The following is a 26,849-nucleotide window of genomic DNA, read 5'->3' on the forward strand; positions in this document are numbered from 1 at the left end:
TATAAATTCATATGATTAGTAATAGATTGGTGGTCTGAGTCATACCAAAGACTATAAAAATGTGAGCCATTACCTCCCTGCTTGGCACTCAGCATCAAGGCTTGGAATTGGGGGTTAAATCACTAAAAATGATTCCTGGGCGTGGCCACTGCTGCTGCTCACTGCTCCCCTCACCTCCCAGGTGGTGATCAAGGGTGATGGGTCAAATGCAGAGAATAATTTCGCCACACCTAGTGTGTGTGTGACATCATTGGTACTTTAACTTTATACAATATAACAAATTGTAATGAAAAGTAAAATACTATTATTAAAATTATTATAATATAGATAAAATATATAAATAAATAAAAAATCAATATTGACTAATTATAATTTCTTGCAGACCAAAATAAAATGATCTAGTGAAAATATTTAACAAATTAAATACTGTGAATAAATTATAATACACATTTAAAAAAAACACTAAAATAATAAATTGGATGTAAATATTTAAAATAAAAAAAAATAGTGTGGCAAATTAAGATGCAAAATAAAATCAACACATTATTTAAACCAAATAAAACACATGTAAGTTAAATGAATAGAAATATATATTCATATTCATGATGGCGTTGACAAAATTGCATTAAAAAAGCACCAGGAGTAAGTTTTTGTAAGAAACAGGTATATTTTTATCCGACACTTCAGGGCCAATGACATGATGCAATCAGCAAAAACTGTGCTTCAAGGTAGCAATATTGTTATTATTATTATTATTATTAATATTATGTGCCGTTTTGTTGGAGTCACTTTCAAGCCGCAGGACAAAAAGAGAAGAGTTGATAAGAGAAAAGTCGACACGTGATGGAGACTACTTCCACGTGTTGTTCATCTGTCCGTCAGTAGGTGGCGCCCTGAGTCAGCCTTCACATGCATGACAACTCCAAACAAGCACTAGTAGAATCCAAAACACTCATGCAGGGCTCCTGTGACCAAAGTGCATCATGGTTCTTCTTTCCAACGGCCAGGCCTGCTTGCGGTCCTCATTGGGGACGTCCCAGGGTCTCACGTTCCAGCTCCAAGCTCACGGAAGGATGGCGTGCCCTTATGATGGAGGGGAGGGAGGGGCTTCACGGAGGTTCGTCGCTACGGTGACATCCTGTCAGTCCTTGACCAGCCGGTAGATGTGGTGCTGGGCGCCGTGCTCGCTGGTGGACACCTCGAAGACGTAGGCCACGCACAGCAGCGTCTCCAGGGTGTCCCTGTTGGTCACCACCTGCAGCACAGAAGGCACTGTAACAACTACGGTGGTCCTTAAGGCTCAACATTGTAGTTTCACTTTACTCTACATCACAACCGTAATTGGTTGCTGAGGTCATCAATAAAAGTGCCCAGTGGCAAGGCCCAGGAGAGGACCAGATTGGCCCGAGCCCTGGAGGCTTTGGATGTCGTGGCTGACATGTCTCTTCAACCTAGCCCGGAAGTCTGGGGCGGTACCTCTGGATTGGTGTGTTCCAGTTATAGTCTCCCGGGGAAAGTCTATTCCTGGGTGTTGCAGAGTCACATTCAGGAGGAACAATGTGTTTTTCGTCCTGGTTGTGATTTATACCCTTGCTAAGGTACTGGAGGGGGGCATGGGAGTTTGCTCAAACCAGTCCACATGTGTTTTGTGGCTTTGGACAAGGCAGTGGATTGTGTCCTGTAGGGGGTGCTCCAGGAGTACTGGGTCCAGGGCCCGTTGTACCATGAATTGATTACGTAGACCCCGACTTAAACAAGTTGAAAAACTTATTGGGGTGTTACCATTTAGTGGTGAATTGTATGGAATATGTACTGTACTGTGCAATCTACTAATAAAAGTTTCAATCAATGCTTTAGAGCAGGGGTCACCAACCTTTTTGAAAGCAAGAGCTACTTCTTGGGTACTGATTAATGAGAAGGGCTACCAGTTTGATACACACTTAAATAAATTGCCAGAAATAGCCATTTGCTCAATTTACCTTTTACTCTATGTTATTATTAATAATTAATGATATTTACACTTAATTGAACGGTTTAAAAGAGGAGAAAACACGAAAAAAATGACAATAAATTTTGAAACATAGTCTATCTTCAATTTCGACTCTTTAAAATTCAAATTCAACCGAAAAAAAAAGAGAAAAACTAGCTAATTCGATTCTTTTTGAAAAAATTAAAAAAGAATTTATGGAACATCATAGGTAATTTTTCCTGATTAAGATTAATTTTAGAATTTGGATGACATGTTTTAAATCCAATCTGAACTTTGTTAGAATATATAACAAATTGGACCAAGCTATATTTCTAACAAAGACAAATCATTATTTCTTCTAGATTTTCCAGAACAAAAATTTTAAAAGAAATTCAAAAGACTTTGAAATAAGATTTAAATTTGATTCTACAGATTTTCTAGATTTGCCAGAATATTTGTTTTGCATTTTAAATCATGATAAGTTTGAAGAAATATTTCACAATATTCTTCGTCGAAAAACAGAAGCTAAAATGAGGAATTAAATTAAAATGTATTTATTCTTTACAATAAAAAAAAATAATTACTTGAACATTGATTTAAATTGTCAGGAAATAAGAGGAAGGAATTTAAAAGGTAAAAAGGTATATGTGTTTAAAAATCCTAAAATCATTTTTAAGGTTGTATTTTTTCTCTAAAATTGTCTTTCTGAAAGTTATAAGAAGCAAAGTAAAAAAAATAATGAATTTATTCAAACAAGTGAAGACCAAGTCTTTAAAATATTTTCTTGGATTTTCAAATTCTATTTGAGTTTTTGTCTCTTAGAATTAAAAATGTCGAGCACAGCGAGACCAGCTTGCTAGTAAATCAATAAAATGTAAAAAATAGAGGCAGCTCACTGGTAAGTGCTGCTATTTGAGCTATTTTTAGAACAGGCCAGCGGGCTACTCATCTGGTCCTTACGGGCTACCTGGTGCCCGCGGGCACCGCGTTGGTGACCCCTGCTTAGAGCAATCGGAGCAGGAGTCTGGTTTGCATGGAATGTAGTAAGTCAGACATGTTCCCAGTGGACTGTCCTTTGTCACTGGTCCTCTTCATTATCTTCATGGACAACATCTCTAGGTGCAGTCAGGGTGTGGAGGAGGTTTTCAGCTTAGTGGCCAGAAGATCGCATCTCTGCTTTTTGCAGATGACGTGGTCCTGGTGCCTTCATCAGGCTGAGACCTTCTGCCATCACTGAGGTGCTCTGCAGCCGAGTGGGAAGCTACTGGGATGAGGATCAGCGAGGCCATGGTTGTCAGTCAACTGCACCAAGTGGAAGAGTTCAAGTATCTCATGGTCTTGTTCACCACTGAGGGAACAGACTGCACTGGTCTGTTGTGGTGAAGGTGTGTCTACATTCCTACTCTCACCTACGTGGTCACGAGCTTTGGGTGATGACTGGAAGGACAAGGTGGTGAATACGAGCTGCAGGATGTCTGGGGTCACCCTCGGAGGTGGGGTGAGGAGCTCGCTCATCCGGGAGAGACTCAGAGTTGAACCTCTGCTGGAGAGGAGCCAGGCTCGGGCATCTACTTCGGACGCCTCCCTGGTGAGGTGTGTCGGGCGTGTCCAGCCGGGAGGAGGCCTTGGCGCAGACCTAGGACACGCTGGAGGGACTATGTCTCACAGCTGGCCTGGGGAGGCCTCCGTGTCCCCCCGGTGGAACTGGAGGAGGTGGCCGGGGACGGGGAAGTCTGCTTAGACTGCTGCCCCCGCACTCAATAAGAGGCGGGAAACAGATGGATGGATGGATGGATGGATGGATGGATGGATGGATGGATGGAGTATAATTTCAGTGCTGAAATGTTACTACTCAGCTGTTGGTGTGAAACTACTAATTATCGGTATGATAAACTGGAAGAAAAAAAAACGCATTTTCCGACAATTATTACTCTTTGAAATTGTAATGAGTGCAACATCATTGATTGATGAGCACCAGGATGTATTGATCATCTATTCAATGATCATTTGTTCATGTTTACAGCTCCTCACTTAGCTGGTGTGCTAACATATTGCATCATCACTTTATTTGGTCAACTTCAGGATTAATCCACTTTATAACTTCTTCTTGTAACATTTGATCTAAATAAAATGTAATAATCACATTTTGTTCTGATGTTCAACATCATTAAATGATTTCATTTTTTTGGCGGTGTAACAATATTAATTACATATTTAGATCTATTTATTCCCTTTTATTACATGTATAATAAAGTTAATAGTGCAACATAACTACTACAACTATTATTGCCTCTTATTTCATCAGTTTGTAAACAAACACAAAAAAAGGATGTTCTAATAACACAAACTACCGATTTGATCACCTTAGTATCAATCATACTGTACTTGGTATCGTTACAGTCGATATTTGTATCGGTCCGCCCACCCCTGTTTACATTCAAGAGCTCTAGCTTAGCGGTTAGCTCTGCTTGATTGTATCCTCCTACAGAGTGTAGTGGAACCATTAAAAAGCTGCACTGTGGAGGGACATTGGACGCTATATTGCATTGATGATGCCAAATGTGTGGGACACAGCTAGAATGTTCCGCCAACATGCATGATCACCACATTTAAAGTTCTATCATCTGCCTCATCACAAACAAGAAGTCAACTATAAACTTGTACACACACATTGTTGTCATAGCAACTAAGATATCCAGTTGTGTACATTGAACATTAGGACTCAATAATAAATCATAATAATAGAATTGTTAAAAAGCAGCACTTTGTGTAAGTAACCGACATGTGTGTGTGTGTGTGTGTGTGTGGCACTGCAGCATACAACAAACACACATACTTTTGTCGCCTGCTGAATACTGGGCTTGTTGTCTGTGTGTGTGTGTGTGTGTGTGTGTGTGTGTGTGTGTGTGTGTGTGTGTGTGTGTGTGTGTGTGTGTGTGTGTGGCACTGCAGCATACAACAAACACACACACTTTTGTCGCCTGCTGAATACTGGGCTTGTTGTGTGTGTGTGTGTGTGTGTGTGTGTGTGTGTGTGTGTGTGTGTGTGTGTGTGTGTGTGTGTGTGTGTGTGTGTGTGTGTGTGTGTGTGTAAATGAGTGTAGTGTGGGCTCAATATGGCCGTTGTCCGTCTGCCAGGAGGAATGCAGCCACAACTGTCTTTCTACCATCTGGTTACCACGGCGACACACACAAACTTGTCTTTTCGGAAGAAGAAGAAAAACCCAAACATGGAAAAATGGCGACACGTTAAAAAGTCTGGTGTGATATGAATATTATTTAGGTTGTTGTGGTGTGATATGAATATTATTTAGGTTGTTGTGGTGTGATATGAATATTATTTAGGTTGTTGTGGTGTGATATGAATATTATTTAGGGGTGTTGTGGTGTGATATGAATATTATTTAGGTTGTTGTGGTGTGATATGAATATTATTTAGGGGTGTTGTGGTGTGATATGAATATTATTTAGGTTGTTGTGGTGTGATATGAATATTATTTAGGTTGTTGTGGTGTGATATGAATATTACTTAGGTTGTTGTGGTGTGATATGAATATTATTTAGGTTGTTGTGGTGTGATATGAATATTACTTAGGTTGTTGTGGTGTGATATGAATATTATTTAGGTTGTTGTGGTGTGATATGAATATTATTTAGGTTGTTGTGGTGTGATATGAATATTATTTAGGTTGTTGTGGTGTGATATGAATATTATTTAGGTTGTTGTGGTGTGATATGAATATTACTTAGGTTGTTGTGGTGTGATATGAATATTATTTAGGTTGTTGTGGTGTGATATGAATATTATTTAGGTTGTTGTGGTGTGATATGAATATTATTTAGGGGTGTTGTGGTGTGATATGAATATTATTTAGGTTGTTGTGGTGTGATATGAATATTATTTAGGTTGTTGTGGTGTGATATGAATATTACTTAGGTTGTTGTGGTGTGATATGAATATTACTTAGGTTGTTGTGGTGTGATATGAATATTATTTAGGGGTGTTGTGGTGTGATATGAATATTATTTAGGTTGTTGTGGTGTGATATGAATATTATTTAGGTTGTTGTGGTGTGATGTGAATATTATTTAGGTTGTTGTGGTGTGATATGAATATTATTTAGGTTGTTGTGGTGTGATATGAATATTATTTAGGTTGTTGTGGTGTGATATGAATATTACTTAGGTTGTTGTGGTGTGATATGAATATTACTTAGGTTGTTGTGGTGTGATATGAATATTACTTAGGTTGTTGTGGTGTGATATGAATATTATTTAGGTTGTTGTGGTGTGATATGAATATTATTTAGGTTGTTGTGGTGTGATATGAATATTATTTAGGTTGTTGTGGTGTGATATGAATATTATTTAGGTTGTTGTGGTGTGATATGAATATTATTTAGGTTGTTGTGGTGTGATATGAATATTATTTAGGTTGTTGTGGTGTGATATGAATATTACTTAGGTTGTTGTGGTGTGATATGAATATTACTTAGGTTGTTGTGGTGTGATATGAATATTATTTAGGTTGTTGTGGTGTGATATGAATATTATTTAGGTTGTTGTGGTGTGATATGAATATTACTTAGGTTGTTGTGGTGTGATATGAATATTATTTAGGTTGCATGTTAGAGGATGAGGTCTACATTGAAGGAGGATAAAGTGTGGAGCTCATGAAGTCTGCTGAGAACCACTTTGACTGAACTCCTGTTGTCTCCTTACCGCTAACACAATTATTTACATACTTTTCTAAAAGGGGACCCCAAAAAATGTCATGAAACATGTTTATTATTGTCATTTAGTCCTTCAATAAAATAGACAACTTGTCTTTTAGTAGTAAGTAAACAAACAAAGACTCCTAATTAGTCATATGCAGTAACATATTGTGTCATTTATACACCTATTATTTTGTACACATTATGAGGGACATACTGTAAAAAATGGATTATTCATCCACTTGTTCATTTACTGTTAATATCTGCTTATTTTCTCTTTTAACATGTTCTATCTACACTTCTGTTCAAATGTAATAATCACTTATTCTTCTCTTCTTTGATACTTGACATTAGTTTTGGATGATACCACACATTTAGGTATGGATGTGATACCAAGTAGTTACAGGATCATGCATTGGTCATATTCAAAGTCATATTTACTGACTTTATAAACATAATATGAATTTAAAAAACAACAAAAGAAGAGTTGGTGATGCCAAAAAATATCGATGTAACCATAGTAGTATCGACTAGATATGCTCTTGTACTTGGTATCATTACAGTGGATGTCAGGTGTAGATCCACCCATGGCATTTGTTTACATTGTGACGGCGGTGAGCTATTGTATCCTCCTACGGTGTGTAGTGAAGCATGTTTAGCTATTCCTCATCCTCCAGTGATAATGGTACATGTAAGAAACTTACTTTATCTGTCACCAGGATTAGTGATTTAGAAGTAGCTAAAACACTGTGGATGGATGTTAGCCGCATGTCTTAAAGCAGCTCTTCCTGAGGGTGTTTCAGTGTTATAACTTCACCTTTATCTTTACTTTTTACACCAAAATGCGTCCATTCTCCCTTTTCTGTCTCTGCTTGTAAGTACTCTGTGTGTGTGCGCTGCCCAACATGCTCCTCTGCTGGTTAAGCCAGCAATGTCATGATGTGACGTGACACATTTTCAGGACTTAGATGGATCTCAAATACACATCAGCAGGAAGCAGAAGGTGAGAGAAGTTAGTTAATATGTTGGTTGCTGTATCTCCTAATAGGTGCCATTTATACACACACTATAATATATGTTGAAGCACAGTACGTCTGACTATGGTAGCCGCCATGCTCCCACGATCCATCAATTGGTGTGGCTTCATAGCTTACCAAACATTTTGCCAGGTTTTTGAGCTCTGTGTGCAATGTTTTATACTCTCAATGAAACATCAACGTTGTAGGCTTTTATTGACCAGACGTCGACCTGCAGTCCACACGTATCTCTTATGTGTGACTGCCATCTACTGGTCACACTTATGACGGCATGTGCCAAATAAAATAGCTTTGAGGTTGGTAAGCACGAGCAGAATGAATGCGCACTTAAGCCGCACTGTTGATTGTTGAGATAATGAAAGGATGTTAAGAACGCCTAACAGAATGAAAAATACAGTAACTGAATTTGTTTGTTTGTATTTTAGTGAATTGATTTTTTTTTTCTACATCAAAATTGCTTACAAATAAAAATGTTTAAAAATTCAGTGTTTTTTGAATGATGTTTACAAAAATGTAGTGTGGACATTTTTGCTGCTTCCAAATCCACTCAAATGAAATGAAGTCTGAAGTGATGGACGCCATGCTTGACTTCTTTTTACACTTAAAGGCCTACTGAAATGACATTTTTTTATTTAAACGGGAATAGCAGATCCATTATATGTGTCATACTTGATCATTTTGCGATATTGCCATATTTTTGCTGAAAGGATTCAGTATAAAGTTCGCAACTTTTGGTCTCTGATAAAAAAAAGGCCTTGCCCCTACCGGAAGTAGCGTGACGTTGTTCAGTCCCTCATATTTTCCTATTGTTTTCAACGCAGCTAGAGCGATTCGGACGATTACCCCATTAATTTGAGCGAGGATGAAAGATTCGTGGATGAGGAACGTGAGAGTGAAGGACTAGAGTGCAGTGCAGGACGTATCTTTTTTCGCTCTGACCGTAACTTAGGTACAAGCTGGCTCATTGGATTCCACACTCTCTCCTTTTTCTATTGTGGATCACGGATTTGTATTTTAAACCACCTCGGATACTATATCCTCTTGAAAATGAGAGTCGAGAACGCGAAATGGACATTCACAGTGACTTTTATCTCCACGACAATACATCGGCGAAATGCCTTAGCTACGAGCTAACGTGATAGCATCGTGCTTTAACTGCATATAGAAACAAAAAAAATAAAGCCTTGACTGGAAGGATAGATAGAAAATCAACAATACTATTAAACCGTGGACATGTAAATACACGGTTAATGCTTTCCAGGCTGGCGAAGGTTAACAATGCTGTGCTAACGACGCCATTGAAGCTAACTTAGCAACTTAGCAACCGGACCGCACAGAGCTATGCTAAAAACATTAGCTCTCCACCTACGCCAGCCAGCCCTCATCTGCTCATCAACACCCGTGCTCACCTGCGTTCCAGCGATCGGCGGAAGGACGAAGGACTTCACCCGATGCGTTTGGCGGCCCGGAGACGTAGGAAGTCAAGGTGAGGTCGGCGGCTAGCGCGTCTGCTCTCCAACAAAGTCCTCCTGGTTGTGTTGCTGTAGTCTGCTGCTAATACACCGATCCCACCTACAACTGTCTTCTTTGCAGCCTTCATTGTTCATTAAACAAATTGCAAAAGATGTCCAGAATACTGTGGAATTATGAAATGAAAACAGAGCTTTTTGTATAGGATTCTACAGGGTACCATAACTTCCGTTATACTGACTTCGTCACGCGCATACGTCATCATACCGCGACGTTTCAGCCGGATATTTCCCGGGAAATTTTAAATGTCACTTTATAAGTTAACCCGGCCGTATTGGCATGTGTTGCAATGTTAAGATTTCATCATTGACATATAAACTATCAGACTGCGTGGTCGCTAGTAGTGGCTTTCAGTAGGCCTTTAAGGACATTGAAGTCAAGGTGGGTGTGACACTGGCACTGACACACCTGCTGTACCTGACGTTAGGTGTGACACTGGCACTGACACACCTGCTGTACCTGAAGGATGGTGAAGTTCTCCAGCACACTGTTCATCATGTACTTCTCAGGCAGGTGTTTGAGCTTGTGGATGAAGTTGATCATGTACTCGCACAGCGGCGAGCGGTGGATCCGGAACACGTAGCGACCGTTCTCCAGGCGGGCGTACTCCGTCTGAGTAACACACAAAACACCTGAAGATGGCGATAGTGGGCTAGGAATAATGTGACACTTCCAAATACTTTCAATAATGAGACACATATTTATATATACTGTATATATATATATATATATATATATATATATATATATATATATATATATATATATATACAAACCCCGTTTCCATATGAGTTGGGAAATTGTGTTAGATGTAAATATAAACGGAATACAATGATTTGCAAATCCTTTTCAAGCCATATTCAGTTGAATATGCTACAAAGACAACATGCAAATAATCATTAACTTTAGAATTTGATGGCAGCAACACATGACAAAGAAGTTGGGAAAGGTGGCAATAAATACTGATAAAGTTGAGTGCCATTGTGTGTGTGTGTGTGTGTGTGTGTGTGTGTAATGTACAATCCACCAGCCTCCATGGTTAGTCTAGTTAAGGTGAAGACTAGTATTGAGTCATCCAGGAGGGTTTTCCTTTATATACATTTCCTGAGTGCTTAGTGACTGGAATCCATCAGCAGGTAATATTAGTCATGACCAGGTAATATTAGTCATGACCAGGTAATATTAGTCATGACCAGGTCATATCAGTCATGACCAAGTAATATTAGTCATGACCAGGTAATATTAGTCATGACCAAGTAATATTAGTCATGACCAGGTCATATTAGTCATGACCAAGTAATATTAGTCATGACCAGGTAATATTAGTCATGACCAGGTAATATTAGTCATGACCAAGTAATATTAGTCATGACCAAGTAATATTAGTCATGACCAGGTAATATTAGTCATGACCAAGTAATATCAGTCATGACCAGGTAATATTAGTCATGACAAGTAATATTAGTCATGACCAGGTAATATTAGTCATGACCAAGTAATATTAGTCATGACCAGGTAATATTAGTCATGACCAAGTAATATCAGTCATGACCAGGTAATATTAGTCATGACCAAGTAATATTAGTCATGACCAAGTAATATTAGTCATGACCAGGTAATATTAGTCATGACCAGGTAATATCAGTCATGACCAGGTAATATTAGTCATGACCAGGTCATATCAGTCATGACCAGGTAATATTAGTCATGACCAAGTAATATTAGTCATGACCAGGTCATATCAGTCATGACCAGGTAATATCAGTCATGACCAGGTAATATTAGTCATGACCAAGTAATATTAGTCATGACCAAGTAATATTAGTCATGACCAGGTAATATCAGTCATGACCAAGTAATATTAGTCATGACCAGGTAATATTAGTCATGACCAAGTAATATCAGTCATGACCAGGTAATATTAGTCATGACCAAGTAATATTAGTCATGACCAAGTAATATTAGTCATGACCAGGTAATATTAGTCATGACCAAGTAATATCAGTCATGACCAGGTAATATTAGTCATGACCAGGTAATATCAGTCATGACCAAGTAATATCAGTCATGACCAAGTAATATCAGTCATGACCAGGTAATATTAGTCATGACCAAGTAATATTAGTCATGACCAAGTAATATTAGTCATGACCAAGTAATATTAGTCATGACCAGGTAATATTAGTCATGACCAGGTAATATCAGTCATGACCAGGTAATATTAGTCATGACCAGGTCATATCAGTCATGACCAGGTAATATTAGTCATGACCAAGTAATATTAGTCATGACCAGGTCATATCAGTCATGACCAGGTAATATCAGTCATGACCAGGTAATATTAGTCATGACCAAGTAATATTAGTCATGACCAAGTAATATTAGTCATGACCAGGTAATATCAGTCATGACCAAGTAATATTAGTCATGACCAGGTAATATTAGTCATGACCAAGTAATATCAGTCATGACCAGGTAATATTAGTCATGACCAAGTAATATTAGTCATGACCAAGTAATATTAGTCATGACCAGGTAATATTAGTCATGACCAAGTAATATCAGTCATGACCAGGTAATATTAGTCATGACCAGGTAATATCAGTCATGACCAAGTAATATCAGTCATGACCAAGTAATATCAGTCATGACCAGGTAATATTAGTCATGACCAGGTAATATTAGTCATGACCAGGTAATATTAGTCATGACCAGGTAATATTAGTCATGACCAGGTAATATCAGTCATGACCAGGTAATATTAGTCATGACCAGGTAATATTAGTCATGACCAAGTAATATTAGTCATGACCAGGTAATATCAGTCATGACCAAGTAATATTAGTCATGACCAGGTAATATTAGTCATGACCAAGTAATATCAGTCATGACCAGGTAATATTAGTCATGACCAAGTAATATTAGTCATGACCAAGTAATATTAGTCATGACCAGGTAATATTAGTCATGACCAAGTAATATCAGTCATGACCAGGTAATATTAGTCATGACCAGGTAATATCAGTCATGACCAAGTAATATCAGTCATGACCAAGTAATATCAGTCATGACCAGGTAATATTAGTCATGACCAAGTAATATTAGTCATGACCAAGTAATATTAGTCATGACCAAGTAATATTAGTCATGACCAGGTAATATTAGTCATGACCAGGTAATATCAGTCATGACCAGGTAATATTAGTCATGACCAGGTCATATCAGTCATGACCAGGTAATATTAGTCATGACCAAGTAATATTAGTCATGACCAGGTCATATCAGTCATGACCAGGTAATATCAGTCATGACCAGGTAATATTAGTCATGACCAAGTAATATTAGTCATGACCAAGTAATATTAGTCATGACCAGGTAATATCAGTCATGACCAAGTAATATTAGTCATGACCAGGTAATATTAGTCATGACCAAGTAATATCAGTCATGACCAGGTAATATTAGTCATGACCAAGTAATATTAGTCATGACCAAGTAATATTAGTCATGACCAGGTAATATTAGTCATGACCAAGTAATATCAGTCATGACCAGGTAATATTAGTCATGACCAGGTAATATCAGTCATGACCAAGTAATATCAGTCATGACCAAGTAATATCAGTCATGACCAGGTAATATTAGTCATGACCAAGTAATATTAGTCATGACCAAGTAATATTAGTCATGACCAAGTAATATTAGTCATGACCAGGTAATATTAGTCATGACCAGGTAATATCAGTCATGACCAGGTAATATTAGTCATGACCAGGTAATATTAGTCATGACCAAGTAATATTAGTCATGACCAGGTAATATTAGTCATGACCAAGTAATATCAGTCATGACCAGGTAATATTAGTCATGACCAAGTAATATTAGTCATGACCAAGTAATATCAGTCATGACCAGGTAAAAGAAGCAAAAATGAAACAAGTCTTATTGTCTGTACTGTACTTCTTCTGTTGTCTCCAGTGCAACTCAACCTGAGGAAGGTTTTACTATTTACTATTACTATTACTATTACAGGTAACACTTGGTATTATTTATTATTAACAGTTCTAGTACTTAGACCAAGTAACACTTGGCATTATTTATTATTAACAGTTCTAGTACTTAGACCAGGTAACACTTGGTATTATTTATTACTAACAGTTCTAGTACTTAGACCAGGTAACACTTGGTATTATTTATTATTAACAGTTCTAGTACTTAGACCAGTTAACACTTGGTATTATCTATTATAAACAGTTCTAGTATTTAGACCAGGTAACACTTGGTATTATCTATTATTAACAGTTTTAGTACTTAGACCAGGTAACACTTGGTATTATCTATTATTAACAGTTTTAGTACTTAGACCAGGTAACACTTGGTATTATTTATTACTAACAGTTCTAGTACTTAGACCAGGTAACACTTGGTATTATTTATTATTAACAGTTCTAGTACTTAGACCAGGGAACACTTGGTATTATTTATTATTAACATTTCTAGTACTTAGACCAGGTAACACTTGGTATTATTTATTATTAACAGTTCTAGTATTTAGACCAGGTAACACTTGGTATTATTTATTACTAACAGTTCTAGTACTTAGACCAAGTAACACTTGAAATATATCTTACCTGTCCACAGGTAATATGTGTTAATATTAATGTGGTAATATATGTTACCTGTCCACAGGTAATATGTGTTAATATTAATGTGGTAATATGTGTTACCTGTCCACAGGTAATATGTGTTACCTGTCCACAGGTAATATGTGTTACCTGTCCACAGGTAATATATGTTACCTGTCCACAGGTAATATATGTTACCTGTCCACAGGTAATATGTGTTACCTGTCCACAGGTAATATGTGTTACCTGTCCACAGGTAATATATGTTACCTGTCCACAGGTAATATGTGTTACCTGTCCACAGGTAATATATGTTACCTGTCCACAGGTAATATATGTTACCTGTCCACAGGTAATATGTGTTAATATTAATGTGGTAATATGTGTTACCTGTCCACAGGTAATGTGTGTCTGCTGGCTTGCTTTTTTTGTACTAAATAAAGTCAAAATGGCCCCGTAAACATAAACTTTTCTTTATGACTGGACAACCTGACTTACACTTTTTATTACATTTCAGCTTTTTGGTTTTATTTTGGTTTTATTTTTTACACTTTTACAGTTTGTTGACATGCTGTGGACTTGAAAACAGCAGCCCTGAAGCACACTTTGGACACGTCCGCATGAAATCATTATTGAAGCAACAGAATATGAAGCCAAATATTCCTCACCTCCACTTTCTCCACCACCTGCTTGCCGAAGGAGCACACCTTGGTGGAGGAGGTGATGACCAAGTTGTCTGAGCTCTCGTACTGACTGGACACTCCGTAGAAGAAGCTGCTGTCTTCCTGCACGTTGATGCTCAGGTCCGCCTGACAGGAGAGGAGAGGACAGGTAGATGAAGCATGTACATAAAGACATTGAATGAAGCAAGTACAAACCCTGTTTCCATATGAGTTGGGAAATTGTGTTAGATGTAAATATAAACGGAATACAATGATTTGCAAATCCTTTTCAAGCCATATTCAGTTGAATATGCTACAAAGACAACATATTTGATGTTCAAACTGATAAACATTTTTATTTTTGCAAATAATCATTAACTTTAGAATTTGATGGCAGCAACACGTGACAAAGAAGTTGGGAAAGGTGGCAATAAATACTGATAAAGTTGAGGAATGCTCATCAAACACTTATTTGGAACATCCCACAGGTGAACAGGCAAATTGGGAACAGGTGGGTGCCATGATTGGCTATAAAAGTAGATTCCATGAAATGCTCAGTCATTCACAAACAAGGATGGGGCGAGGGTCACCACTTTGTCAACAAATGCCTGAGCAAATTGTTGAACAGTTTAAGAAAAACCTTTCTCAAGCAGCTATTGCAAGGAATTGAGGGATTTCACCATCTACGCTCCGTAATATCATCAAAGGGTTCAGAGAATCTGGAGAAATCACTGCACGTAAGCAGCTAAGCCCGTGACCTTCCATCCCTCAGGCTGTACTGCATCAACAAGCCACATCAGTGTGTAAAGGATATCACCACATGGGCTCAGGAACACTTCAGAAACCCACTGTCAGAGACTACAGTTGGTCGCTACATCTGTAAGTGCAAGATAAAACTCTCCTATGCAAGGCGAAAACCGTTTATCAACAACACCCAGAAATGCCGCCGGCTTCGCTGGGCCTGAGCTCATCTAAGATGGACTGATACAAAGTGGAAAAGTGTTCTGTGTCTCCTCAGTTCCCAAACCTTCACTGAGTGTTGTTAAAAGGAAAGGCCATGTAACACAGTGGTGAACATGCCCTTTCCCAACTACTTTGGCACGTGTTGCAGCCATGAAATTCTAAGTTAATTATTATTTGCAAAAAAAAAAAAAAAAAAGTTTATGAGTTTGAACATCAAATATGTTGTCTTTGTAGTGCATTCAACTGAATATGGCTCGAAAAGGATTTGCAAATCATTGTATTCCGTTTATATTTACATCTAACACAATTTCCCAACTCATATGGAAACGGGGTTTGTATGTTTAGGTATCAGTTATCATTATGGTTAGATCCCTGTATCAGGTGTCTTCATCTTTAAGTCTCAGTTATCATTATGGTTAGATCCCTGTATCAGACAGCTTGATGCCTATAATGTGATAGTGGATCTGCATGGTGACTGGGCCAGCAGGCCAGTCTAATGGCTCATTGACATGGTCTTCATTCTAATTCCTCTATCAGTCTTCATCCAGGACTGGGACCTCCCCCAAGACTGGGACCTCCCCCAGGCTGCCAGGGAATTCATCCAATGAGGAAGAGCGAGACACAAATGGCAGATGAGATCAGGTGTGCAACAATTCAGCTGCAATCACATTGTCTTGACAAAGTGTGAGGAGGCGTCAGGCCCACAGGGGAACTTGCCGGAAATTCAATCTAGAATGCCTCGGCTTTGATGGTGGGCCATCTGCTTGTCACCGTCGCCATGACAACCCCTACATCAGCACAGCCGAGGGGTCGCGACCTCCCCGGGCTTCTCTTTATGAGGGTGTGATGAGAAACAAGAGCCTCAACACAATGAAGAATGACAACATGAGCACTTCCTGTTGTCTTTAGAGCACTGACAATCACTTCTTGTTGTCTTTAGAGCACTGATAATCACTTCCTGTTGCCTTTAGAGCACTGACAATCACTTCCTGTTGTCTTTAGAGCACTGGCAATCACTTCCTGTTGTCTGTAGAGCACTGTCAATCACTTCCTGTTGTCTTTAGAGCACTGTCAATCACTTCCTGTTGTCTGTAGAGCACTGACAATCACTTCCTGTTGTCTTTAGAGCACTGATAATCACTTCCTGTTGCCTTTAGAGCACTGACAATCACTTCCTGTTGTCTTTAGAGCACTGGCAATCACTTCCTGTTGTCTGTAGAGCACTGTCAATCACTTCCTGTTGTCTTTAGAGCACTGTCAATCACTTCCTGTTGTCTGTAGAGCACTGACAATCACTTCCTGTTGTCTTTAGAGCACTGTCAATCACTTCCTGTTGTCTTTAGAGCACTGTCAATCACTTCCTGTTGTCTTCAGAGCACTGACCATCACTTCCTGTTGTCTTTAGAGCACTGATAATCACTTCCTGTTGTCTTTAGAGCACTGATAATCACTTCCTGTTGTCTTTAGAGCACTGGCAATCACTTCCTGTTGTCTTTAGAGCGCTTTCAATCACTTCCTGTTGTCTCTAGAGCGCTGACAATCACTTCCTGTTGTCTTTAGAGCACTGACAATCACTTCCTGTTGTCTTTAGAGCACTGGCAATCACTTCCTGTTGTCTGTAGAGCACTGACAATCACTTCCTGTTGTCTTTAGAGCACTGACAATCACTGCCTGTTGTCTTTAGAGCACTGACAATCACTTCCTGTTGTCTTCTGAGCACTGGCAATCACTTCCTGTTGTCTTTAGAGCACTGACAATCACTGCCTGTTATCTTTAGAGCACTGATAATCACTTCCTGTTGTCTTTAGAGCACTGATAATCACTTCCTGTTGTCTTTAGAGCACTGGCAATCACTTCCTGTTGTCTTGAGAGCACTGATAATCACTTCCTGTTGTCTTTAGAGCACTGATAATCACTTCCTGTTGTCTTTAGAGCACTGGCAATCACTTCCTGTTGTCTTTAGAGCACTGATAATCACTTCCTGTTATCTTTAGAGCACTGGCAATCACTTCCTGTTGTCTTTAGAGCTCTGTCATTTAAATTAATGCTCTTCTCAATTTGTTTCCAAATTAAAGTCCTGAAATTCTATCTTGGCCCAGAGTGCCAAGATAGAATTTGGCCCACGCGCTGTAGTTTGGACACCCCTGGCTTATGAATATTCATATAAATCTTCAAAAATCATCCCTACACTGTGGAAAGTCACCTGCCTGGAACACTCATCATCAGTTCTTATTGGAATCATCCACTCGGTTTTTGTGGGGCCTTTTAGAACAGATTAGGAACAAAACCCAGGACACTGTTTCCAACAGTGCTATTATTGCTGACTGTGCAGTTTGGTCCTAGCTATTCCAACATTGGTTGTACTGCTAAATAGTTGTTGATGAAACGGAGTTCCTTCTACCACAATGTTTTCAGAAGTAGTGTACAGTTGGCAGGATTGTTTAGGAGAACATCAACTCAAGCAGTGATTTACCTGCCAGGTGTTTCCACTGCTGGCCCAGACTTCCCTCCAAGGAAACACAAACCCGATTAAGCTGTTCCAACCCCAAAAGTAACTACACCACTCCATGGAAAATATTTATATTAAGCCAAGGTTTAAGAGCGACTGATCTTTCTTTGCTGCACACCACAAGTCTCCAGTTCTACAGCGATGATATATCCATGACAGGCTCATCTTGCCCTCAATCAAATGCCAGTGGGAAATATGACCAGCTGCCCTTCCTCGCCAACGCAGCGTCCAAAACGCTGTCACTCACAAATGTCCTTGATCCCCCCCGCGATAAATAATGCGGAAGTCCAGCATGCGAGGGGTTGGGGGGGGCGACACTTTCAACTGGACTTTGCTGCACTTGGTGCTACTGTGAGCTGCACAATCACAACCGTCTTGTATTGCTATTATTCAATTGTTCATACTGCACATACCCTAAATCAACGCTTGTGACAACAGCAAACAACCTGAGCACACTGGGGGTTAAAATCTCAATGATGTTCTTCGTGTCATTTCTAAAATCATTATTTCAACATGCTATTAGCATCAAACACAATACTAAGAACGGATTTTCTTTCCAATCCGAATCCCAGTAAAATTCATACTTTGTGCAAATATACCCAATATGTCTGCTAAAATGTCAAAAAGTTTGAAATAATAACATGTCTCATAGCATAAAGAATATTTCAAACTCTGCAGTATATTGAGGTGGTGGCGTGAACAACAATATAGTCGAGTTAATAACACAGAAAAAACAGGACAAAATCATACAAAGTATTAAAAAAAGAAAATGAGTGAAGTAGTAAAAGCAGTAAAATAAATGTATTATAAAAAGTAATTTACTATTATTATTATTACATGAACATTTTGCTCAAAAAGGTAAAGTTTGTCTTCTTATTGATATACTTTTTAAAATGTTGTAATCAGACCATATTTTGGGTCTATTAGATGGAATCTTTACCTGACATGTTTACGAACATTTTAAAAGTGTATAAAATATATATATATAATAAATGACATGAACATGTTAAGGTGTAAATAGTGAACATGTACTTGAAATAACACTCAACAAAAGCATCCAACATTGACTTTTTCACAAGTTTAGTTACTTTTTCCCCTGCTAATAATAAACATGATCTCCAATTACTCAGGTGTCACAAGTATTGATATTTGGATTTGATAATACAGCATAAATATCTGCTATCGACGTTATCCATATTTTAGTATCCATGTGCACAAAGCTAATAATTCACTCCTGTAACTCTGAAGAGGCATTTTGGATTTAGGAACCTTTAGAAACATGAACTAACACACAATTCTAGTAGTTCAAACATGCGAGTTTACACATTTACAGTTAAAAAGAGATATACTGCGTTTGAAGAGAGTTACACCCATTCCACAAAAACAATGAAGGTCAGTATGTCTCTCCTAAAGCACGATCCCATTCACGCCCGCCACTCGTTAATCTGTTCATTCCTTGTCACCACGGAGACCATTTTGGAAGTCACATGACCAGCAGTCACACTAAGTTGCTAACAGTCACATGACCAGCAGTTATGTTGCTAACAGTCACATGACCACTATGTCGCTAACAGTGGCTCACAAAAGTGAGTCCAGCCATCACATTTCACATCACATTGCTAAGTCAGTATCTTCTCAAAGGGCAACACTATAGAAAGTAAACACAAATCTACATTAGAGTAGTCAGTGTGCAGCTGGTACAGTAGCATAGATTTACTAGCCACTGAAAATGACCCAACTTGAGTTATTGAAAAGTGTCGCTCAGTGTTGGTTTTGGTGTGTGTTCTGTGAGGGCCGCGCTATAAATAAATAGGTACATAAGGAGGGGCGGCTGCAAGAGCACAGGGAGGGACAGCTGCCTGGATCACATTTCCCCCATGATATTCAGACCTGCCACTCTCCCCAAGGCTGCTGTCTCACACACACACACACACACACACACACACACACACACACACACACACACACACACACACACACACACACACACACACACACACACACACACACACACACACACACACACACACACACACACACACACACACACACACACACACACACACACACACACACACACACACACACACACACACGTTCTATTGTGTGTGTGTTTGACCAAGCAGGCAGGTCATCCCCGTGCTGTTGAAATTCTCCTTTAAGTCCTTTTCCTCCAGTGCATAAACTATCACAACACATTAACACTGCAGGGACATTACAGGTGCAACAGGTGCACAGCACATTAACACTGCAGGGACATTACAGGTGCAACAGGTGCACAACACGTTAACACTGCAGGGACATTACAGGTGCAACAGGTGCACAACATGTTAACACTGTGGGGACATTACAGGTGCAACAGGTGCACAACATGCAGAGACATTACAGGTGCAACAGGTGCACAACATGCAGAGACATTACAGGTGCACAACATGCAGAGACATTACAGGTGCACAACATGCAGAGACATTACAGGTGCACAACATGCAGAGACATTACAGGTGCACAACATGCAGAGACATTACAGGTGCACAACATGCAGAAACATTACAGGTGCACAACATGCAGAGACATTACAGGTGCAACATGAAGGTGCACTGCTTCACCTGTGTGACCTTGGGAGCGCCACACGCTCTCATCAATTCAATCCAACATTTTGTCCACCAGAGGCAGCATTTTGTGCAAAGGTGACTCACCCAGAACTTGACCAGGAAGAAGGTGTTGTGCGGGCCCTTGTCAAAGAGCTCCTTCAGGCCTCCTTTCTTCTCGGGGAACTTGTCGTAGATCTGCCTGACGTCCACGGACTCCAGGTAGGGGTCGCTGTAGCTGGGGTTGGACTGGCCGATGTGCACAAAAAGATGCTTGTTGAACTGGAGAGAGCACAGAAAAGTGCAGGCATGAGACTTCAACTTCATGACCAGTAAGTCTGGGTGCTGCAGGTCCAGCCAGGTGGTGGGACAAGGGGGAGGTGGGGGGTTAACAAATAAGTCTAGGTGCTGCAGGTCCAGCCAGGTGGTGGGACAAGGGGGAGGTGGGGGGTTAACAAATAAGTCTAGGTGCTGCAGGTCCAGCCAGGTGGGGGGACAAGGGGGAGGGGTTAAGCTCCTGGGTTTTCAGCAGTTGAACATGCAAATATTAGCAAACAAAAACACCATTTAAAGATGTTTTAGTGTTTAAAGAATTGAAAACCATTATTTTAGACAGGCAATAGCAGACCTGGGCCAATGAAGGACCCTTAAGCTTTTCCATCTGACATGCTGGACATTCCCAAATCATTGTTGTAGATGTTTAAGATGTAAAGTGTAGCTGCCATTATGATGCATCTTTTAGCTTTTATAATGACCGGAAGTCTTCAACTATACTAAGTAGAGATGTCGATAAATGCTTTAAAATGTAATATCAGAAATTTTCGGTATCGTTTTGTTGTTGTTTTTTTAATTAAATCAACATAAAAAACACAAGATACACTTACAATTAGTGCACCAAGCCAAAAAAAAACCCTCCCCCATTTACACTCATTCACACAAAAGGGTTGTTTCTTTCTGTTATTAACATTCTGCTTCCTACATTATATATCAATATATATATCAATACAGTCTGCAAGGGATACAGTCCGTAAGCACACATGATTGTGCGTGCTGCTGGTCCACTAATAGTACTAACCTTTAACACTTCATTTTACTCATTTTCATTCATTACTAGTTTCTATGTAACTGTTTTTATATTGTTTTACTTTGTTTTTTATTCAAGAAAATGTTTTTAATTTATTTTATTTTTATTTTTTAAAAAGGACCTTATCTTCACCATACCTGGTTGTCCAAATTAGTTAATTCCACGACTGTATACATCTGTATCGGTTGATATCGGTATCGGTTGATATCGGTATCGGTAATTAAGAGTTGGACAATATCAGAATCGGATATCGGCAAAAAAGCCATTATCGGACATCCCTAATATTAAGTATTTCAATGCTTGGAATCTGCGCTTTTGCATGATATGCTAGTTACTAGGGCTGTGAATCTTTGGGTGTCCCACGATTCGATTCAATATTGATTCTTGGGGTCATGATTCGATTCAAAATTGATTTTTTTTTCAATTCAACACGATTCTCGATTCAAAAAGGATATTTTCCCGATTGAAAAGGATTGTCTATTCATGGAATACATAGATTTCAGCAGGATCTACCCCAGTCTGCTGACATGCAAGCAGAGTAAAAAGCTTTTATAATTGTAAAGGACAATGTTTTATCAACTGATTGCAATAAGGTACATTTGTTTGAACTATTAAATGAAGCAAAAATATGACTTATTTTATCTTTGTGAAAATATTGGACACAGTGTGTTGTCAAGCTTATGAGATGCGATGCAAGTGTAAGCCACTATGACACTATTGTTCTTTTTTTATAAATGTCTAATGATAATGTCAATGAGGGATTTTTAATCACTGCTATGTTGAAATTGTAACTAATATTGATACTGTTGTTGATAATATTCATTTTTGTTTCAGTACTTTTGGTTTGTTCTGTGTGGTGTTTGTGTCTCCTCTCAATTGCTCTGTTTATTGCACTTCTGAGTGTTGCTGGCTCGGCTTTGCTTTTGGAATTGGATTGCATTGTTATGGTATTGCTGTGTATTGTTTTGTTGGATTGATTCATTTGAAAAAAATAAAAATTAATAAAAAAAATTTTAAAAATCGATTTTTTAAAAATGACAATCGATTCTGAATCGCACAACGTCAGAATCGCGATTCGAATTCAAATCGATTTTTTTCCACACCCCTACTAGTTACTATGGTCATGTAATTAGTTACTATGGTCATGTAATTAGTTACTATGGTCATGTAATTAGTTACTGTGGTCATCTAATTAGTTACTGTGGTCATCTAATTAGTTACTATGGTCATGTAATTAGTTACTATGGTCATGTAATTAGTTACTATGGTCATGTAATTAGTTACTATGGTCATGTAATTAGTTACTCTGGTCATGTAAGTCACAGCAGCTCAGACGAGGCACCAAACAAAACCTAAAATCAGATATACTGACCCCCCCCCGACACATTTTTTTCTCTAAATTTGGCCCCCTGAGTCAAAATAATTCTATAGTGTAGCAAACATGTCTGCCACAATCATGTGCGTATTCCACCTCTTCCACTTTTTATTTGTGCTCACATGGTAAACAAGTCAAATAAATGTTTTATCATACATTTGTCCAAATGTGGCCCACATTGTGGCTTTCCTGGACGTGGTCTACCTCACTACAAGAAACTTCTAAGGAAGACAATCCCTCTGCCATCTTCCACTAGTTGTTTTAATACATCAATCTTCTCTTCTCCGACTCTCCTCATCATTTGGGATGTCTCTTGTGATGTCACTTCCTGGTTCCATGATATCTTGCCTCTGATTGGCCTGTCCCTAACGTTTTGCCCCAATCTTAACCAATGGTGACTCATCATAGTAAACAACCAACCAATCATGGATGTTCTAAAACTTATAGATGTTTCCCGTGTATTTTGTGCCCTGACCGTGGAGTTGCTTCACTGCGTAGCTTCAGTTTCTAACTTCATCATTTTTAATGGAAAACCATACTTTTTACCACGGGATGATCAAAAACCCTACTCACTGTGGGAAAACCGTAGTTGTTGGCAGGTATGGCAAAAAAAACGGTCCAAGATTTTAACACACATTGTAGGTCGGAAAAAATAAAGAAAAACGGAAAATATTTTTTTATATTTTCACAGAGGTAAAAAAGAGGGATTTCTGACTATAGACGTAAAAAACCCATGTGTCATGTACTGTAAGTACAGCTGAGTGGTCTACAGACATAAACACTGTGCAGCATATTGTCAAGATAGTAGTGACCATAGACATGTTATAAGTAGACGCAGCATTGACTGCTGTGACGCGAGAAATTGGGCCGCCATCTTGAAGTGGTGATAAGGAGCCGGCGAGCAGCCTAAACTGACAGTTGACAGGTAGAAAACAAAGATGCTAAACTGACAGTTGACAGCTAGAAAACAAAGATGCTAAACTGACAGTTGACAGGTAGAAAACAAAGATGCTAAACTGACAGTTGACAGGTAGAAAACAAAGATGCTGAACTGACAGTTGACAGCTAGAAAACAAAGATGCTAAACTGACAGTTGACAGGTAGAAAACAAAGATGCTAAACTGACAGTTGACAGGTAGAAAACAAAGATGCTGAACTGACAGTTGACAGCTAGAAAACAAAGATGCTAAACTGACAGTTGACAGGTAGAAAACAAAGATGCTAAACTGACAGTTGACAGGTAGAAAACAAAGATGCTAAACTGACAGTTGACAGGTAGAAAACAAAGATGCTAAACTGACAGTTGACAGGTAGAAAACAAAGATGCTAAACTGACAGTTGACAGGTAGAAAACAAAGATGCTAAACTGACAGTTGACAGCTAGAAAACAAAGATGCTAAACTGACAGTTGACAGGTAGAAAACAAAGATGCTAAACTGACAGTTGACAGGTAGAAAACAAAGATGCTAAACTGACAGTTGACAGGTAGAAAACAAAGATGCTAAACTGACAGTTGACAGGTAGAAAACAAAGATGCTAAACTGACAGTTGACAGGTAGAAAACAAAGATTCTAAACTGACAGTTGACAGGTAGAAAACAAAGATGCTAAACTGACAGTTGACAGCTAGAAAACAAAGATGCTAAACTGACAGTTGACAGCTAGAAAACAAAGATGCTAAACTGACAGTTGACAGCTAGAAAACAAAGATGCTAAACTGACAGTTGACAGCTAGAAAACAAAGATGGTGTTCAGCGTTTTCCTGCTCAAATGAGCGGACTGTTGAAAATAGGAATCGGGGGATTACTTTTCACAAGTAAGATTTAACATTAACGTACTATTGGTTGTATTTTGTGAAAAGAATATTAGCACAGAGTTGAGAAGGAGCAAAGATCTTCAATAGTACTGAAATCCTCGCCGCTAGCAAACAAGAGTATGACCATAATAGAATTGCTTGTCAATGAAATTAATGACATTTAAAAATGTCATACTTGAATAACATAAAGTTGAAATAAATGATGAAGATAAAGATTGTAAAAGCCAACAGGGGTAACAGTTATGTTTATGTTGAAGTATTTGGCAGAAGCTTTTATCCAAAGCCACATACATCAAACATACATATAATACAATCAGTGCAAATATGATCATTTAAGGGAAGAATGTAATAGAAAATATCAATACAAAGTGTCAAGACAGAATAAACTCTCAACAGAGATACAGTCTATAAGATATATAGATATCTAATGTATTCATACATTGTTTATGTAGCATGTATATATAACCTCATCATATTGTTTCTTCAACTTCAAAATAGCTGACCCTTCTCTGGGATTATATTCCCAGTTTTGATCTGGTCACTTACAGCATATAACAATATTCTATTACTGTTAAGCAAACTATGAATAATAAAACATGTGTCCTTTATCATAGCTACAAGTATGACAAAAAAGTGTGTGAAAATCAGTGGTATTCAGTGAGGTAAGATGAATTAAATGCGCTGACAGTTCATTGCTCCTGCCAAATGAATTGCACTGATCACCACTCCAAGATGGCGGCCCGCGTCTCGTCAGCGCCAGCAGGCAGTAGCACTCCATGCTGCGTACCCTTACAACATGTCTATGTTATTTGGTACCAAATAAGTGCATGATTGATTTTGTATTGTGTTTTGTAAATAATGCAAAGGTCTCATTCTTATCTTTGCTGGTTCAGCCAATAACTGTTAATGGTGCTGATAAAAACTACAGTGGTCTCTCGCCACATGCCGCTTCACCACCTGGCAGATTTGTTATTTAGTGAAGCATAGTCTACATCAGGGGTCACCAACCTTTTTGAAACCAAGAGCTACTTCTTGGGTACTGATTAATGCGAAGGGCTACCAGTTTGATACACACTTATATAATTTGCCAGAAATAGCCAATTTGCTCAATTTACCTTTAACTCTATGTTATTATTAATAATTAATGATATTTACACTTAATTGAACGGTTTAAAAGAGGAGAAAACACGAAAAAAATTACAATTACATTTTGAAACAGTTTATCTTCAATTTCGACTCTTTAAAATTCAAAATTCAACCGAAAAAAAGAAGAGAAAAACTTAAAAAAAGAATTTATGGAACATCATTAGTAATTTTTCCTGATTAAGATTAAATTTAGAATTTTGATGACATGTTTTAAATAGGTTAAAATCCAATCTACATTTTGTTAGAATATATAACAAATTGGACCAAGCTATATTTTTAACAAAGACAAATCATTATTTCTTCTAGATTTTCCAGAACAAAAATTTTAAAAGAAATTCAAAAGACTTTGAAATAAGATTTAAATTTGATTCTACAGATTTTCTAGATTTGCCAGAATAATTTTTTTGAATTTTAATCATAATAAGTTTGAAGAAATATTTCACAAATATTCTTCGTTGAAAAAAACAGAAGCTAAAATGAAGAATTAAATTAAAATGTATTTATTATTCTTTACAATAAAAAAAATACATTTACTTGAACATTGATTTAAATTGTCAGGAAAGAAGAGGAAGGAATTTAAAAGGTAAAAAGGTATATGTGTTTAAAAATCCTAAAATCATTTTTAAGGTTGTATTTTTTCTCTAAAATTGTCTTTCTGAAAGTTATAAGAAGCAAAGTAAAAAAAATAATGAATTTATTTAAACAAGTGAAGATCACGTCTTTAAAATATTTTCTTGGATTTTCAAATTCTATTTGAGTTTTGTCTCTCTTAGAATTAAAAATGTCGGGCAAAGCTAGACCAGCTTGCTAGTAAATAAATACAATTTAAAA

General features: G+C 38.1%; 1 protein-coding gene and 1 long non-coding RNA gene across 4 annotated transcripts in view; one reads left to right on the forward strand and one right to left on the reverse strand.

The window, feature by feature from the left end:
• Window positions 1-637: 637 nt before the first annotated feature.
• LOC133658821 (transcriptional enhancer factor TEF-3-like) overlaps window positions 638-26,849 on the reverse strand; it is a 96,697-nt gene continuing 70,485 nt past the window's right edge. For all 3 annotated transcript variants that reach the window (XM_062061250.1, XM_062061249.1, XM_062061248.1), the window contains exons 9-12: window positions 20,707-20,880; window positions 14,545-14,685; window positions 9,711-9,863; window positions 638-1,255 (exon numbers count right to left, since the gene is read on the reverse strand). In XM_062061250.1, the coding sequence (XP_061917234.1) occupies window positions 1,142-1,255; window positions 9,711-9,863; window positions 14,545-14,685; window positions 20,707-20,880 (582 nt within the window). In that variant the 3' untranslated portion in view covers window positions 638-1,141. The remainder of the gene's footprint in view (window positions 1,256-9,710; window positions 9,864-14,544; window positions 14,686-20,706; window positions 20,881-26,849) is intronic.
• The window catches only part of LOC133658823 (uncharacterized), a 29,119-nt gene continuing 16,850 nt past the window's right edge, over window positions 14,581-26,849 (forward strand). Inside the window, exons 1-2 of the long non-coding RNA XR_009827536.1 lie at window positions 14,581-14,707; window positions 16,039-16,143. This is a non-coding gene — a long non-coding RNA (uncharacterized LOC133658823). The remainder of the gene's footprint in view (window positions 14,708-16,038; window positions 16,144-26,849) is intronic.

Source organism: Entelurus aequoreus, linkage group LG10 (genome assembly GCF_033978785.1).
Source record: "Entelurus aequoreus isolate RoL-2023_Sb linkage group LG10, RoL_Eaeq_v1.1, whole genome shotgun sequence".
Taxonomy (NCBI): Eukaryota; Metazoa; Chordata; class Actinopteri; order Syngnathiformes; family Syngnathidae; genus Entelurus; species Entelurus aequoreus.